This window comes from Piliocolobus tephrosceles, chromosome 13 (genome assembly GCF_002776525.5).
Source record: "Piliocolobus tephrosceles isolate RC106 chromosome 13, ASM277652v3, whole genome shotgun sequence".
NCBI lineage: Eukaryota > Metazoa > Chordata > Mammalia > Primates > Cercopithecidae > Piliocolobus > Piliocolobus tephrosceles.
This window is the reverse complement of record NC_045446.1, coordinates 106,606,259-106,621,395: the sequence shown is the minus strand read 5'-3', so window position 1 is coordinate 106,621,395 and position 15,137 is coordinate 106,606,259. Positions and strand designations below refer to the sequence as shown.

Here is a 15,137-nt window from a genome sequence, read left to right as displayed (position 1 = left end):
TGGCTGGTACCGGTTGTTCCTTTCCATGTTTAGGGCTTCCTTCAGGGTCTCTTGTAAGGCAGGCCTGGTGGTGACAAAATCTCTAAGCATTTGCTTATCTGTAAAGAATTTTATTTCTCCTTCACTTATGAAACTTAGTTTGGCTGGATATGAAATTCTGGGTTTAAAATTCTTTTCTTTAAGAACGTTGAATATTGGCCCCCACTCTCTTCTGGCTTGTAGAGTTTCTGCCGAGAGATCTGCTGTCAGTCTGATGGGCTTCCCTTTGTGGGTAACCCGACCTTTCTCTCTGGCTGCCCTTAAGATTTTTTCCTTCATTTCAACTTTGGTGAATCTGGCAATTATGTGTCTTGGAGTTGCTCTTCTGGAGGAGTATCTTTGTGGCGTTCTCTGTATTTCCTGAATTTGAATGTTGGCCTGCCCTGCTAGGTTGGGGAAGTTCTCCTGGATGATATCCTGTAGAGTGTTTTCCAATTTGGTTCCATTTTCCCCCTCACTTTCAGGCACCCCAATCAGACGTAGATTTGGTCTTTTGACATAATCCCATACTTCTTGCAGGCTTTGTTCATTTCTTTTTCTTCTTTTTTCTTTTGGTTTCTCTTCTCGCTTCATTTCATTCATTTGATCCTCAATCGCTGATACTCTTTCTTCCAGTTGATCGAGTCGGTTACTGAAGCTTGTGCATTTGTCACGTATTTCTCGTGTCATGGTTTTCATCTCTGTCATTTCGTTTATGACCTTCTCTGCATTAATTAGTCTAGCTGTCAATTCTTCCACTCTTTTTTCAAGATTTTTAGTTTCTTTGCACTGGGTACGTAATTCCTCCTTTAGCTCTGAGAGGTTTGATGGACTGAAGCCTTCTTCTCTCATCTCATCAAAATCATTCTCTGACCAGCTTTGATCCGTTGCTGGCGATGGGCTGTGCTCCTTTGCAGGAGGAGATGCGCTCTTATTTTTTGAATTTCCAGCTTTTCTGCCCTGCTTTTTCCCCATCTTTGTGGTTTTATCTGTCACTGGTCTTTGATGATGGTGACGTACTGATGGGGTTTTGATATAGGTGTCCTTCCTGTTTGATAGTTTTCCTTCTGACTGTCAGGACCCTCAGCTATAGGTCTGTTGGAGATTGCTTGAGGTCCACTCCAGACCCTGTTTGCCTGGGTATCAGCAGCAGAGGTTGCAGAAGATAGAATATTGCTGAACAGCGAGTGCACCTGTCTGATTCTTGCTTTGGAAGCTTCCTCTCAGGGGTGTACTCCACCCTGTGAGGTGTGGGGTGTCAGACTGCCCCTAGTGGGGGATGTCTCCCAGTTAGGCTACTCAGGGGTCAGTGACCCACTTGAGCAGGCAGACTGCCCCTTCTCAGATCTCAACCTCCGTGTTGGGAGATCCACTGCTCTCTTCAAAGCTGTCAGACAGAGTCGTTCGCGTTTCACAGGCTTCTGCTCCTTTAGCTGAGCCCTGTCCCCAGAGGCGCAGTCTAGAGACAGGCAGGTTTCCTTGAGCTGCTGTGAGCTCCACCCAGTTCGAGCTTCCCAGCGGCTTTATTTACCTACTTAAGCCTCAGCGATGGCGGGCGCCCCTCCCCCAGCCTCGCTGCTGCCTTGTGGTTAGATTGCCGCAGACTGCTGTGTTAGCAAGGAGAGAGGCTCCGTGGGCGTGGGACCCTCCCGGCCAGGTGTGGGATATAATCTCCGGTGTGCCGGTGTTACAGCGCAGTATTGGGGTGGGAGTTACCCGATTTTCCAGGTGTTGTGTGTCTCAGTTCCCCTGGCTAGGAAAAGGGACTCCCTTCCCCCTCGCACTTCCCAGGTGAGGCGATGCCTCGCCCTGCTTCAGCTCTCGCTGGTCGGGCTGCAGCAGCTGACCAGCACCGATTGTCCGGCACTCCCGAGTGAGATGACCCCAGTACCTCAGTTGAAAATGCAGAAATCGCCGGTCTTCTGTGTCGCTTGCGCTGGGAGATGGAGACTGAAGCTGTTCCTATTCGGCCATCTTGCCAGACTCCGAGCAATACCTTTTGGCATTCATTTTGCTAATAAAATCTAAGGTTCAGGAAATAGTTTTAATAAACAGGGATAGGAATGTGTTCAATCATCTTTTGTTCTTTTAATAAATACTTATTAAGTGCTTAATATGTGTCAGATACCATTCCTTGTACTAGATACAGTATTGAACAAAATGACAAGAATGCCTGCCCTCATGGAGCTTGTTTCCTAGTGGAGAAGACAGGTAATACACAAACGAAGTAGGTAGAATGTGTCATTTGTTAGGAAATCATAAGGTGCGGAGGGGAAGTGAATATGAAATTGAAATATCAGGAGGTAAGCTGACAATGGTGATGGGGAAGACCTCTCTGAGAAGGTTATACTTTTGTAAAAGATCATGCAGCTATTTGGGGAGGAGCACTTCAAGTAGAAAGAACAGAAAGAACAAAGGCCCTGTGGCAGGAGTATTTCTGCTGTGTTTGAGAAATAGCAAGGTAGCATATGTGGTACAGTAGGACGAGAGAGCCAGTGAGAGAAGGTGAGGTCAGAGGTCATGAGCTGGGAACCCATTGGAGGGTCTGACAAAAAAAATGATGTGATCTTATTTAAGATTTAAAAGAATTACCCTGCTACATAGAAATGCAGACTTAATTGAGTGTAGGAGTTTGAGGCTGCAGTGAGCCATGATCGAGCCACTGCACTCCAACGTGGACAACAGAGCAAGACCTTGTCTCTTGAAAGAGGAAGAGAGGAAGAAAGAAAAGAGAAAATGCAAACTTATATTCATATAAAATTCTATACACAATTGTTTAATTGTTGATAGCAGCTTTCTTTGTAATAGCTAAGAACTGGAAACAACCAAAATGTCCTTCAGTGGGTGAATGGATAAGGAAACTCTTGTACATCTATTCCATGCTATACTACTCAGCAGTAAAAACCAGCAAATGGGGCCAGATGCGGTGGCTTACGCCTGTAATCCCAGCACTTTGGGAGGTTGAGGCGGGCAGATCATGAGGTCAGGAGTTCGAGACCAGCCTGGCCAATATGATGAAACCCCGTCTCTACTGAAAATACAAAAATTAGCTGGGTGTAGTGGCACACGCCTGTAGTCCCAGCTACTCGGGAGGCTGAGGCAGGCGAATCACTTGAACCCGGGAGGTGGAGGTTGCAGTGAGCCAAGATTGTGCCACTGCACTCCATCCTGGGTGACAGAGTGAGACTCTGCCTCAAAAAAAAAAAAAAAAAAGGAGCAAATGGTTAATAGACACATCAACTTGGATGGATCTTAAGGACATTATGGTGACTAAAAGTATCAGGCCAGGCGTGGTGGCTCATGCCTGTAATCCCAACACTTTGGAAGGCCTGGGCAGGAATATCACTTTAGCCCATGAGTTTGAGACCAGCTTGGTCAATGAAGGGGTGGCCTGCCCCTCCACACCTGTGGGTGCTTCTCGTTAGGTGGGACGAGAGACTTGAGAAAAGGAAATAATACACAGAGACAAAGTATAGAGAAAGAAAAGCGGGACCCAGGGGACCAGTGCTGTGTTTTCAGAGGACCCACACTGGCACCGGCCTCTGAATTCCCTTAGTATTTATTGATAATTATCTTTACCATCTAAACGACAGGGGAGTAGCTAGAAAATAGGATCATTGTAGGGAGGAAATCAGCAGTAAGACATAAGAACAAAAATCCTTGTAACATGAATAAGCCTAAAGGAAAATGCTGTGCCTTGAGATGCATATGCAAACATCTCCATAAACCTTTTAGCAGTATTGCTCCAGCAAGCCCCCACCTTATTCCTAAAGGCGGTTTCTCCTTACTCAGTAAACAAGGCACACAATGGGTTTTACACCGAGATGTTACATTGCCCAGGGACGGGCAGGATTTTTAACCATCAAGCCTCTTTCAGGTACTTGTTTAACAAAGACACATCCTGCACAGCCCAATATCCTTTTAACCTTAAATCACCTTCGCACAGGTCTCTTGCAAGGACAAAGTTGGGGGTAGGGTCACAGATTAACAGCATTTCAAATACAGAACTAAATGGAGTCTCTTATGTCTACTTCCTTCTATATAGACACATTAACACGCTGATCTCTTTCTTTTCCCCACAGGTCAACTTGGTGAAACCCCATCTCTAAATAATTAGCTAGGTATGGTGGCAGATGCTTGTAGTCCTAGCTGCTTGGGAGGCTGAGGTGGGAGGAGGTCAAGGCTGCAGTGAGCCATGATCTTGCCACTGTAATCCAGCTTGGATGACTCTGTCTCAAAAAACAAACAAACACAAGAAAATAAAAAAGCCAATCTCAAAAGGTCACTGACTGTATGATTCTGTTTATATAGGGTTCTTAAAATGATGAAATTACATAAATGGAAAACAGATTAGTGGTTTCTAGGAGTTAGGGATGGTGGGGTATAGAGGAACAAGCATGACTGTATAGGGGTAGTGCAAAGGAGATATGTGTGGTGGTGAAATATTTTTGTATCTTTTTTTGATACAAAAAAATTGAACAGGGGAAGAGTACTCAGTAATGACTGAGTCCTAATAGTTGTCATTGCTGTTGTAGTAATTGCAGTGGTTTTTCCACAAATCTACACATGTGATAAAGTGACATAGAACTATACGTATACATAATACCCATGTCAAATTCTGAGTTTTGATATCGTTCTATAATTATATAAGATTTAACCATTGGAGGACACTGGGCGAAGGGTACACGGGACCTCTCTGCACTGTCTTTGCAATTTCCTGTGAATCTATAATTATCTCAAAATAAAAAGTTTTTAAAAAAAGATTACTACCTTGGCTGCTCTTTTGAGGAGTAATCCTACAAGATTTTTGCAGAAATCTAGCAGCAAGGTAGTTGCTGTTAAATGAGGCTGGTGGCACTAGAGTGGAGTGAAGACATGGGTGAGAAATAGTTGGATCCTGAATATGATTTGAATGTAGAGTTAATAGAATTTGCCGATGGATAGGATGCAGGGTGTGAGAGAAAGAGAAGAATGAAAGATGCCATAAAAGTTTTTGGCCTGGTCAATGGAAGACGAAGAAAAGAGATAGTAACAAGAAGCAGCAACAAGTCAAGAAGCCCAGTAAGAGGTAGTTGGATTCTTGGCAAGGAAGACAAAAATGACAAGCCGTCTTCCTCTGGTCAGTGGCAGCCGTGCCTGGGAGTTAGAGGACAATAGGATATGAAAGTGAGTGCACTCTTATTAACCTGCTTAGGGGGAGCTATATTAGCTTGGCCTCGCCCTGCTTTTTTGGAAAGAAACGTTTGTTTGATAAACAGGAAGTCGTTTCCATGGGTGTAGGAAGAAGAAATGATAGAACTGAGTGGTAAAGCAAATAACTGCTAGCTGTGGTTAGTTTGGAATTGGCAGAAGTTTTTTCAGGTAGTCACCTAAGATGACGATGAGTACACATACTGCCTTTCCCCCTTTCTAGGCTGGGTTAATTCTTCACTGAATTGTGATGTTTCTGCCTATTGCTCATCCTGCTGTCAGGGTATGTTCATTTTCAGCTAGTGTTTTGCATCAGCTATGATTTGTAGATTTAGCAGACAAATGGAGACACTGTCTGTTTAGAGTGGAAAAGTGACTTATTTTAAGAAATGTTGGCTCCCCACCACTATCCCATTAGTGGCATACCTCTGACACTCCACTGAAGCTGGCCTAGGGAAGCTAAGACTGGCTTCTGTGTATTTTTGCTCTTTGAAAGGTCAGAACCTAAATGTACCACAAGATATTTTCTTCCTGAGTAAGATCGGGACAAAATTACAGTGAATTCTGAAGCAAACTTACGTGCTGGTGCTCTAATGCTTTAGAAACTTCAAAATTGATTTCCTCTACTTCTAACAATATTACTCTTCGTGGGGTCTGTGAATCTCTTAGTATCAGTTACTTCTTTTCATTTTGCAAGGAAGGGCAGACCAAAAAGATTAAAGAAGACCAATGCCAAGTCATGGTCATGGGAAAGTGAGAAAGAGAATTTAAACTCTTTTTACTTTTGAAAAGCACTTGAAACAGGAGAGCCATTTTTTTCCCCTTTTAACCGAGAGTCACCTCATCCCTGTCTGGGTACATGTTTGGAGTGAGGCTATGGTCAAAGAAAACTTTAAATTTGTCCCAGACCTATAATGGCAACTAAATAGATAAGTAGTTGATTGAAGGTGAGAAAAGCTTAGTGTGGTGGACTTGACTTTACGCAGCAGGTGTCTGATTGAGGTTTGTTTAGATTGGTGGGGGTGGGGAGGGGCAGGACTCTAGCTGAGGGCATGGCTGCAGTGTGGATGATTGGGATGAGGATATGGGTAGTATTTGTGGCTCAGTATTTAGGAGAGCTAGTTCACTGAATCGCCTGGAAGAAGCAGAACAACTCTAGAGTTCCTTGCAATTTGAGTTTATCCTGACAAGGTTCAACATGTATTTTGCTTTGCATATTGAGTGGATTCAGAAGCCATTTGATTTCATTTGCCTTCTGAAAGTACTGCAGTATTTGTTAAAATGCTGTGACTATGTGTTAAGTCCAGGCTGGACTACAGCTCTGGATTTCTTCACTGAAAGTTAAGTATCACATTTGAACTTGAAGAATGTTTGCTGCCTGCCTCTAGAGCATATACGAATATAAAGCAGCCATTTGTCAGCAGGCAGCTGAAAGGCGATTTTCAGCAGGGACTGAAAACCACTGCAGGCCGCTGGCTTCCTGGCACACCCACTAGACCTCATGGGTTTACAGTGAAAGCAAACCAATGGGAGTAGGGGTTGGGGGGATAAGATGGGCAAAAATCAGAGCAGAGGCTGAGTCCGAATGCGACTGAGCCACTGGGAGGGGCTTGCATGTGAAGAGCACAGTGCTCCCAAAGAGAAGAAAACTTGAACCCCAAGCACAATGACTGGGAGCAAATATCTAATGCAAACACTTTAAAAAAAAAAAAAAAAGTGTTGTGTTCCGTAAGTGTATTTAGAGTCCAGGGGGAAGAAAAAAGTGATTTGTCTTCTTTGTATCTATAACTATAGGGGTACTGAAGGTAACTTTGGGGAAAGTATTATAGTTTAAGCTGTATTACCCAGTGCGCTCTTACAGACACCTTTTAACCAGAACTATTAACAGGGACATTGGATGTATAGAAAAATCACCTTTAAGCTCTACAGCATCCTGAAGGACTTTGTGCTCTATTAACTAGATGCTTAAGTATTCCCTATATAGTATTGAGTGGACCTTTTCAAAAATGTCTTTTGCAACATCTTTGAAAGTTAAAGTTTTGACATGCGATACTCTTAATCAGAGTACGCGTTTATTCCCAAATATTCTGTTCTTCCTTTGGGTATAGCATGCAACAGAGTTTACTTGTATTTAGAAGATCAAGAGGCGGGGATATTGGCAGGATAAATGATTTGTCCAGGGACAACTGATGTGTCACTGTAGAGATAAAACAGAACTAGGCTGCATTCCAGCAGCTCGGGCCTGTATAACAGTTTTGAGAACTTTCCAATCACTTTAGGAAAACAAGGTGCTTAGAAATTTATAAAGAGTTTCTTAATAAAAGAAAATCACTTATTTTGGAAATTGTGAAATTAATCATTCTGCAGCATTTAAGAAGCGCTTTGATGTGTTCTGGTAATTAGTATTTACTGCCAGACGAATGTCTCTTGGGCATTTTAATTAATGGGTAGCTTGGCCAGATGAGCTTCTGATGGTAAACCTTCGTAAGGGTTTATTTTTATGTTTCTCAAGAATAGCTGTCTCTTCAAAGCTCTTTAATTAGACAAGGTTTAGCAACTAAAACATATTATTAGAATAATTAGGCCTTGGGTTAAGAGAAATAGGGGGTCAAAGGAGCAGGTACTGTTATAAAATGGCCTCTTAAAACATAGCGTTCTACCTCTGATGGACGGCCAGTTCTTTCACAGCTTCTGTTAAGTTACTGCCCCTAGTTTGGACTTCGTGTTGTTTAAAGTTCATAGCCGACCTCACTGGAAGCCTAAACACACCCGAGTGGGAGCTTACTTATCCCCACCTCTGACCTCCTGGGGAAAGCTTGATTCTAGTCCTTTTAACTGCTAAGTGGAAGACTTCTTATTTTCTCCTTTTTTTTTCTATTAAATTGGTAATCTTGGCTGTAACAATGACTTGTATTTTTGAGGGAGATGCTTCAAAAGCCTTATGTGTGGTGAACAAAAATTACAGTAATTCCTTAGAGGATCTTTTTAAATGATTTATTTTATCTACATATAAGATATGTTCTTAAAGTGACTATCGTATTTGCATTCCCGAATGTTATATACCTTGTGGTCAGAATGCAGTTTGAATTATTTTATAATCTGCTCTGTAGATGGGCTGGCATCTAGCTCCCCTTCTTCAGCCTCCCCTGCCATTTCTTGCCACAAGCGCTCAGTCTTTGCATTTATTGCTAGTAAATATGTGCCACCCTGAACTTCCTCTTTGTGGTGAAGGAAAGATACACCTGACTGGTCCTGAGAGGGAGTGAGATGTCACCAAAACAATTGTGTATTCTTACCAAAACTACGGTTGATAAATCACAATATATTTATCTGTATTCCCTCAGTTTTCACTTTCCTACTATCTCAGGATGCTTAGGATGGCAAATATGTCCTTTTCCCAGCTAGATCAGTTGATTAAAGGACAGTGCTCATGAGACCATTAGACATTTCTAACAGAGCAACTGTATCATAGCTGACATTTCTAATCCCACTAGCTGTCATGACCTATATGTGTTGTTGGTTTGATAAAGAACTGAGTCAAAGATATGTATGTCATTGGTTTGGTATAAACCTACTGCTATTATTGGAAAGTTCTTAAAGAATCTGCTAATCCATCAAATCAGTTTTGAATATTGAGGATAGCCTGCTTTATAGTATTATAGATTTTATCACATGTAAATTCTTTTGATATGCCTTAGTTAACAACATGGCCAAGGAAAATGATTTTATTTAAGTTGGTAGAAACTTCACGTGGTTTTTAATTGATGTTATCTGTAAAAATTAATATTCTTTAAGAACCATTTGGTAAGCCCCATAAATGCAGATATAAAGATGTAGGTATATCACTGTTCGCTCCAGAGAACAGTTTCCAAATAAGTGTGTTTTTATGTCAAATCTAAGAACTTTGAGAAAGCAGAAAAGATAGTAACCAAAACAGAGTGTTCTATCGAGCAGTTTTCTCCCCTTAGCAGTGACTAATTTCTGTCCACCCTTTCCTTAAATGATTGAATATTGGGGCCTTGCTTTTTTACCTCCTCTTTAACACAGGAAATATTTCTGATACTTATCTTCATGTGTGTGTTTGCTCATGTCTGTGCAATCTTCTGCAGTGGGGATATGAAAAGAAAGGTACTGAGTTCTATGACCCTTGAAAAACACCTTATAACCCTCAGAACTCTCTTTTCCTAATGAAAGTACTAGTTTGTTCTTATGCATACTTTTGTATAACAGGATTTATACTTAAAATAGTTTGGCTACGTATTACTAATGAATTTTGATAGATGCAAACCAGGACTATCAATGTGTTGTTCTCTCGTTGTTCATTTCGCCTCCTTCACGCACTCACTTGAGAGGGCCCCTTGTAGCCCTCCTTAAGTCTACCTTTTGAAATTACCCAAGTGTCCAAAATGAAAACTGACTGTATTCTTCTTCAACACAGACCACCTGGTGGCCCATGGTAGAATGGCAGAAAAGGAGGCCCGTCGGAAGTTCAAACAGATCGTCACAGCTGTCTATTTTTGTCACTGTCGGAACATTGTTCATCGTGATTTAAAAGCTGAAAATTTGCTTCTGGATGCCAATCTGAATATCAAAATAGCAGGTGAGAACTGTACTGAGGATGTCAGATAGGGACAAAGGAGCTTTTTCTTGGGGTTCTTTAAGCAAGGGATTATCTGTTTCCATCTCTTCAGAAAGAACTATTGTGAAAGTAAGGAAAATTTAAGATGAAAAGCAAATAGCCTGAAACTTGATAAACTTTAAAAATACTCCCCACCCCGCACCCCTCCCCCCCTTTTTTTTGAGACTGAGTCTCATTGTCGCCCAGGCTGGAGTGCAACGGTGTAGTCTTGGCTCACTACAACCTCCATCTCCCGGGTTCAGCCGATTCTTCTGCCTCAGCTTCCCGAGTAGCTGGGATTACAGGTGAGCATCACCACACCTGGCTAATTTTTGTATTTTTAGTAGAGTCAGGGTTTTGCCATGTTGGCCAGGCTGCTCTCGAACTCCTGACGTCTAGTGATCCGCCTGCCTTGGTCTCCCAAAGTGCTGGGATTACAGGCGTGAGCTACCACACCCGGCCTATTTATTTTTAATTTAGTATCAACTGGAACTAGGCTGGGGAGAAAGAAGGGAAAGGATGATATTTAAAATACTATTACTTTGGTTAACAAGTTCTTTTTTAAATAATAAGAAATAAAATATGTAATAAAGTAGAAAGGAAAACTGCTAAAATTGTATACCCTCTCACCTTCACTTAAGAAGGTTGATTTATGTCACTGCTGACACAGAGCATACTTACTCCAAAGGCTGTAATTTGATGATAATTTAGGAAAAATAGATCTTAGAGTGGCTTATAGACAGTCCAGCTTTTTGTCTTCTCAAATTTTACTAGCCTGCTTATCTGACAGTGCCTTAAAAGCACTTTTCACTGCCTCGATCTGTTCATGCTTTAGTAAACTATCAGCATTTTGCCTAATGAATACAAACTCACCATTTACTGATAAAAGAAAGTGACTGCAATCTATAGAGAAACTGTAAATATGAAAATAAGCCATTTATATTTGCTGACACTTTCCAGTATAGCATCATGTATCCCCTGTCTCCCAGATAAAAGGAAGGGCATCTCATGTAGAAAACTGAAATATAGCTAGAATGTAATTGTCTTGAAAAGGCAAGGTATAAAGCAGTTCTAAGGATTTTCTTCCTTAGTAGAGGTGAGATTTGAGAGTTTGGATTTTTATCATAGGTCAGAGTTACCTAAGGATACCTTTGCAGGGTCACAATTCTTCTGAGAGTTGCTTTTGTGTAGATAAGCCCGTTCACTTTTACATCCTGGAGCATCACCTAGCTTTTTATTTATCTGAAGCTGACGGCTACACTTTTGTTTAGAACTTTCACATCATTTATAAGTTCTTTGAGTCCTGCACTAGCTTATTACAGAGTAACACAGGAATTAAAGGCGTCCTTTATCTTATAGAAAATCATGTTTTCCTTGCTCTCATGTCTGTTTTATTTTCTCTAAAGCTCTCTAGATATTGGTGGTTCCCACAGAGGTGTGTGGCATGGAAAAGCCTGGCAATTTCAAACCTTCTTTTGTTATTATTTGTTGTAGCTTCAATTAAATTAATAGTAATAATACCTACTAACCTTCACAACCCTTAAAACTGTAATAAAAGATTGATTACTGTCTCATTATTACTATAACAAATTACCACAAACTTAGTGACTTAAAAAAACAGATTTGTTAGCCTGTAGTTCTGGAGGTCAGAAGTCCAAGCTGGGTCTCACAGGGTGAGAGTGAAGACAGCAGCAAGGACTGTTCCTCCTGCAGGCTCTGAAGGAAAAATGTGTCCTTGCCTTTTTTAGCTTCTAGAGGTCACCTGCATTCTTTAGCTCAGCCCCTTCCTTCCATCACTCCAACCTATGGCTTCCATCGCCACATCTCCTACTCCTAGTTCCGACCCTCCTGCTTCCCTCTTGCAAGGACCTTTGTCATTATATTGGGCTGTCTCAGATAACCCAGGACCATCTCTCTCCCACGCCCACCTTTTTTTGTTTTTGTTTTTGAGAGAGCCTCATTCTGTCACCCAGGCAGGAGGGCAGTGATGTGATCTCGGCTCACTGAAACCTCAGCCTCCTGAGTATCTGGGACTACAGGTACACACCCCATCCCCAGGTCACTTTTGTATTTTTAGTAGAGACGGGGTTTTACCATGTTGGCCATGCCGGTCTCAAACTCCTGGCCTCCAGCGATCCGCCCACCTTGGCCTCCCAAAGTGCTGGGAGCCACCATGTCCGGCCTCATCTCCCCATTTTAAGGTCCTTAATCCTGTTAATACAGGTCCCTTTTACCGTGTATGGTAACACATTCCCAAGTATGGGGGATTGGGATATAGATGTATTTGGGGGGCCGTTATTCAACATGCCACATTGTAAGGCTCTTTGGATTATAGATTAGGGTAGTGAGTTAAAAGAAGGCCCAGTGGACACGTGCCACCCACTCTGCACTGACCGGCCCACCTGGTAGCAGAGGACACCCCCACTCCCCCAAGCATTGAAGACATAGTTTATTTCCTCGTGTCCTTTCTCCCTTGGGTATAGTTGCAGTGGGGAAGGAGGGAAGGATGGGATGATCTCCATTCCTTAGGCTCTGCATCCGAGTCCGTGGTGCGCCACCGTGCTGGGAGCTGTGGGGCCTGCTGCAGTGGGAGTGTGTGGAACACCTTGACCAAAGGAGAGTTTTGTCTTGTGTGTTTTGAAAAAGTCTTAATGAAGAGAATGTTGTTCGTTCTTAGTAGTGTAGTTTGCAGTTCTTAATGGCAAATAGTAAGTTTCAGTAGAAAACAAAACAAAACAAAAAGAAGGCCCTCTTTATATTCTCTAGTTTTATTTTCCCTCCGCTGACCCAAAGTTAAAAATTTTCTTAATGATCCCTTGGTTCTTGATTTTGAATTTAGGATCATTTTGATTTAGTTAAAGAAATTTCTTTTTTTCTTTTTTTTTTTTGAGATGGAATCTCGCACTGTTGCCCAGGCTGAAGTGCAGTGGTGCGATCTCTGCTCACTGCAACCTCTGTCTCCCAGGTTCAAGCGATTCTCCTACCTCAGCCTCCTGTGTAACTGGGATTTCAGGCATGTGCCACCAAGTTCGGCTTATATTTTGTATTTTTAGTAGAGACGAGTTTTACTACGTTGGCCAGGCTGGTCTTGAACTCCTGACCTCGTGGGATCTGCCTGCGTCAACCTCCCAAAGTGCTGGGATTAAAGGCGTGAGCCACCACGCCCGGCCATTAAGGAAATTTCTATATACTTTAGTTTTTACATTGAGAAACTCAGAGTAAAAACAGAGATTATTGATAATTGAGATTGGAAACTCTACTGAAATATTTGGGTAAGGAGATTTTTAAAGGCTTTTTTGTTGTTGTTGTTGTTGTTGTTAATAGTTAAATTCAAGGAGTCACAATGAGAGTGTCTACCTGCTGATATGTAATTACAGACTGTGGGGTGCTGGCAGCCAGCCTTGGGCTCTCTCTGTGTTAACACATATACTTTGGCAAGATTTTTAAGTTCATTAACCCAAAGTGTACATTTTTATTATTTGTTTTAAGAGCAAAACAAAAAAATAAATGAGCACCTCTAGTTTTGCGGCCTGCTGCAACACCTAACATTAGCTTTGCTCATGCATTCTTTCTCTTACATGCCATCATTCCTCAGTTTCTCAGTCACTGCCTGAACCTCCTTTCTTGCACATAAATTAAATAGAATTCTCATTCTCACCTCCCAGTTCTTTTTTGAACTTAATGGACTAGTGGGAGAAATACTTATAGTTGAAGCCAACTAGAACATGACTAATTTTGGAGAGGTAGGTTGGATGTTTTTGACAGGATGAGGTCAGATAGGTAACGAAATCAACTTTAATTCTAAAAGCCGAAAGTAACTTTCAGATTCCTGATCTTTTCAATGACCTCCCTTTTGGTAAAGTATTTTAAATCTCAGTAAGAAGAAACTACTATATAGGAAAGAAACATGCAAGAGAGAAAAAGGTTTTTTTGGTTTTATTTTAAGAAGTTAGTCTTGGCTGGGCATGGTGGCTCACGCCTGTAATCCCAGCACTTTGGGAGGCCAAGGCGGGCAGATCACCTGAGGTCAGGAGTTTGAGACCAGCCTGGCCAACATGGTGAAAACCCATCTCTACAAAAGTACACAAATTAGCTGGGCATGATGGCGAATGCCTGTAATCCCAGCTACTTGGGAGGCTGAGGTGGAAGAATCACTTGAACCCAGGAGGCAGAGGTTGCAGTGAGCCGAGATTGTGCCATTGCACTCCAATCTGGGCGAGAGAGCGAGACTCTATCTCAAAAAAAAAAAAGAAAAAGAACAGAAGGTAAAGTTAGTCTTAAGCAGTTCATCTTTAAAATATTCATATATGTTATAGTAGCAAAATAACTTGGAACTAATAAAATTCAGGAAGTGTAAAAGATTCATGTTTTCTTTATGCCATTGTTTAAGTAATTTTAATGAAAGTAATCATGCATCCAGTTTCATGTAGAAGATGAATAAATCGGTCTATGGATATTTGTGTTTACATTAATTTATTTTTACTTTTTATATTAATGTGGTGATTTACATTTGATACTGTTTATTTGTTTGTTTTGTAGAGACAGGATCTCACTATGTTGCCTAGGCTGGTCTCAAACTCCTGGCCTCAAGCAGTTCTCCTGCCTTGGCCTCCCAAAGTGCTAGGATTATAGGTGTGAGCCACTATGACCACCCCTTCCCTCTCTTTTTTAAGAAACTGGGTCACTTTCTGTTGCCCAGGCTGGAATGCAGTGGCATAATCATAGCTCACTGCAGCCTCAACCTCCTGGGCTCAAGTCAGCCTCCTGAGTAGCTGGGACTACAGGCATGTTCCACCACACCTGGCTAATTTTAAAAATTTTTTGTAGAGATGGGGTGTCACTATGTTGCTCAGCCTGGTCTCCAACTCTTGGCCTCAACCAATCCTCCCTCCTTAGCCTCCCAAAGTGTTAGGATTACAGGCATGAGCCACGTGCCTGGCCTACATTTGATATTTGATGCTGTAAAAAGCTAGTTATCACAACTGTCCATACTAGTTCTCTTCGAGAGAATAAATGTTCCCTGGATAGGTAGATATTAGTCATAGATATTATAAGTTATAATTATAGTACAAGTTGTATCTTCAGTTACAAATATTATAAGATTCAGCTGAGTAAGGTTCCAGCTAGTTGAGATCAAGGCTGAGGCAAGAGTCTCACTTGGACTCAGGAGTTTGAGTCTAGCCTCATGGTGATACCTTGTCTACTGGAAAAAAAAAAAAAAAAAAAAAAAAAAAAAACGGATTGAACCATTATTCCATTGTTTATGATTTTTTTGTACTTAATTCTTATTTATGAATTTTTGCTCTAGTTA

At 41.6% G+C, this 15,137-nt stretch overlaps 1 protein-coding gene across 7 annotated transcripts in view; it reads left to right on the top strand.

The window, feature by feature from the left end:
* SIK3 (SIK family kinase 3) overlaps positions 1 to 15,137 on the top strand; it is a 261,417-nt gene that overhangs the window by 166,077 nt on the left and 80,203 nt on the right. For all 7 annotated transcript variants that reach the window (XM_023208299.2, XM_023208296.1, XM_023208300.1 and 4 more), the window contains exon 4: positions 9,647 to 9,808. In XM_023208299.2, coding sequence (XP_023064067.1) covers positions 9,647 to 9,808 — 162 coding nt within the window. The remainder of the gene's footprint in view (positions 1 to 9,646; positions 9,809 to 15,137) is intronic.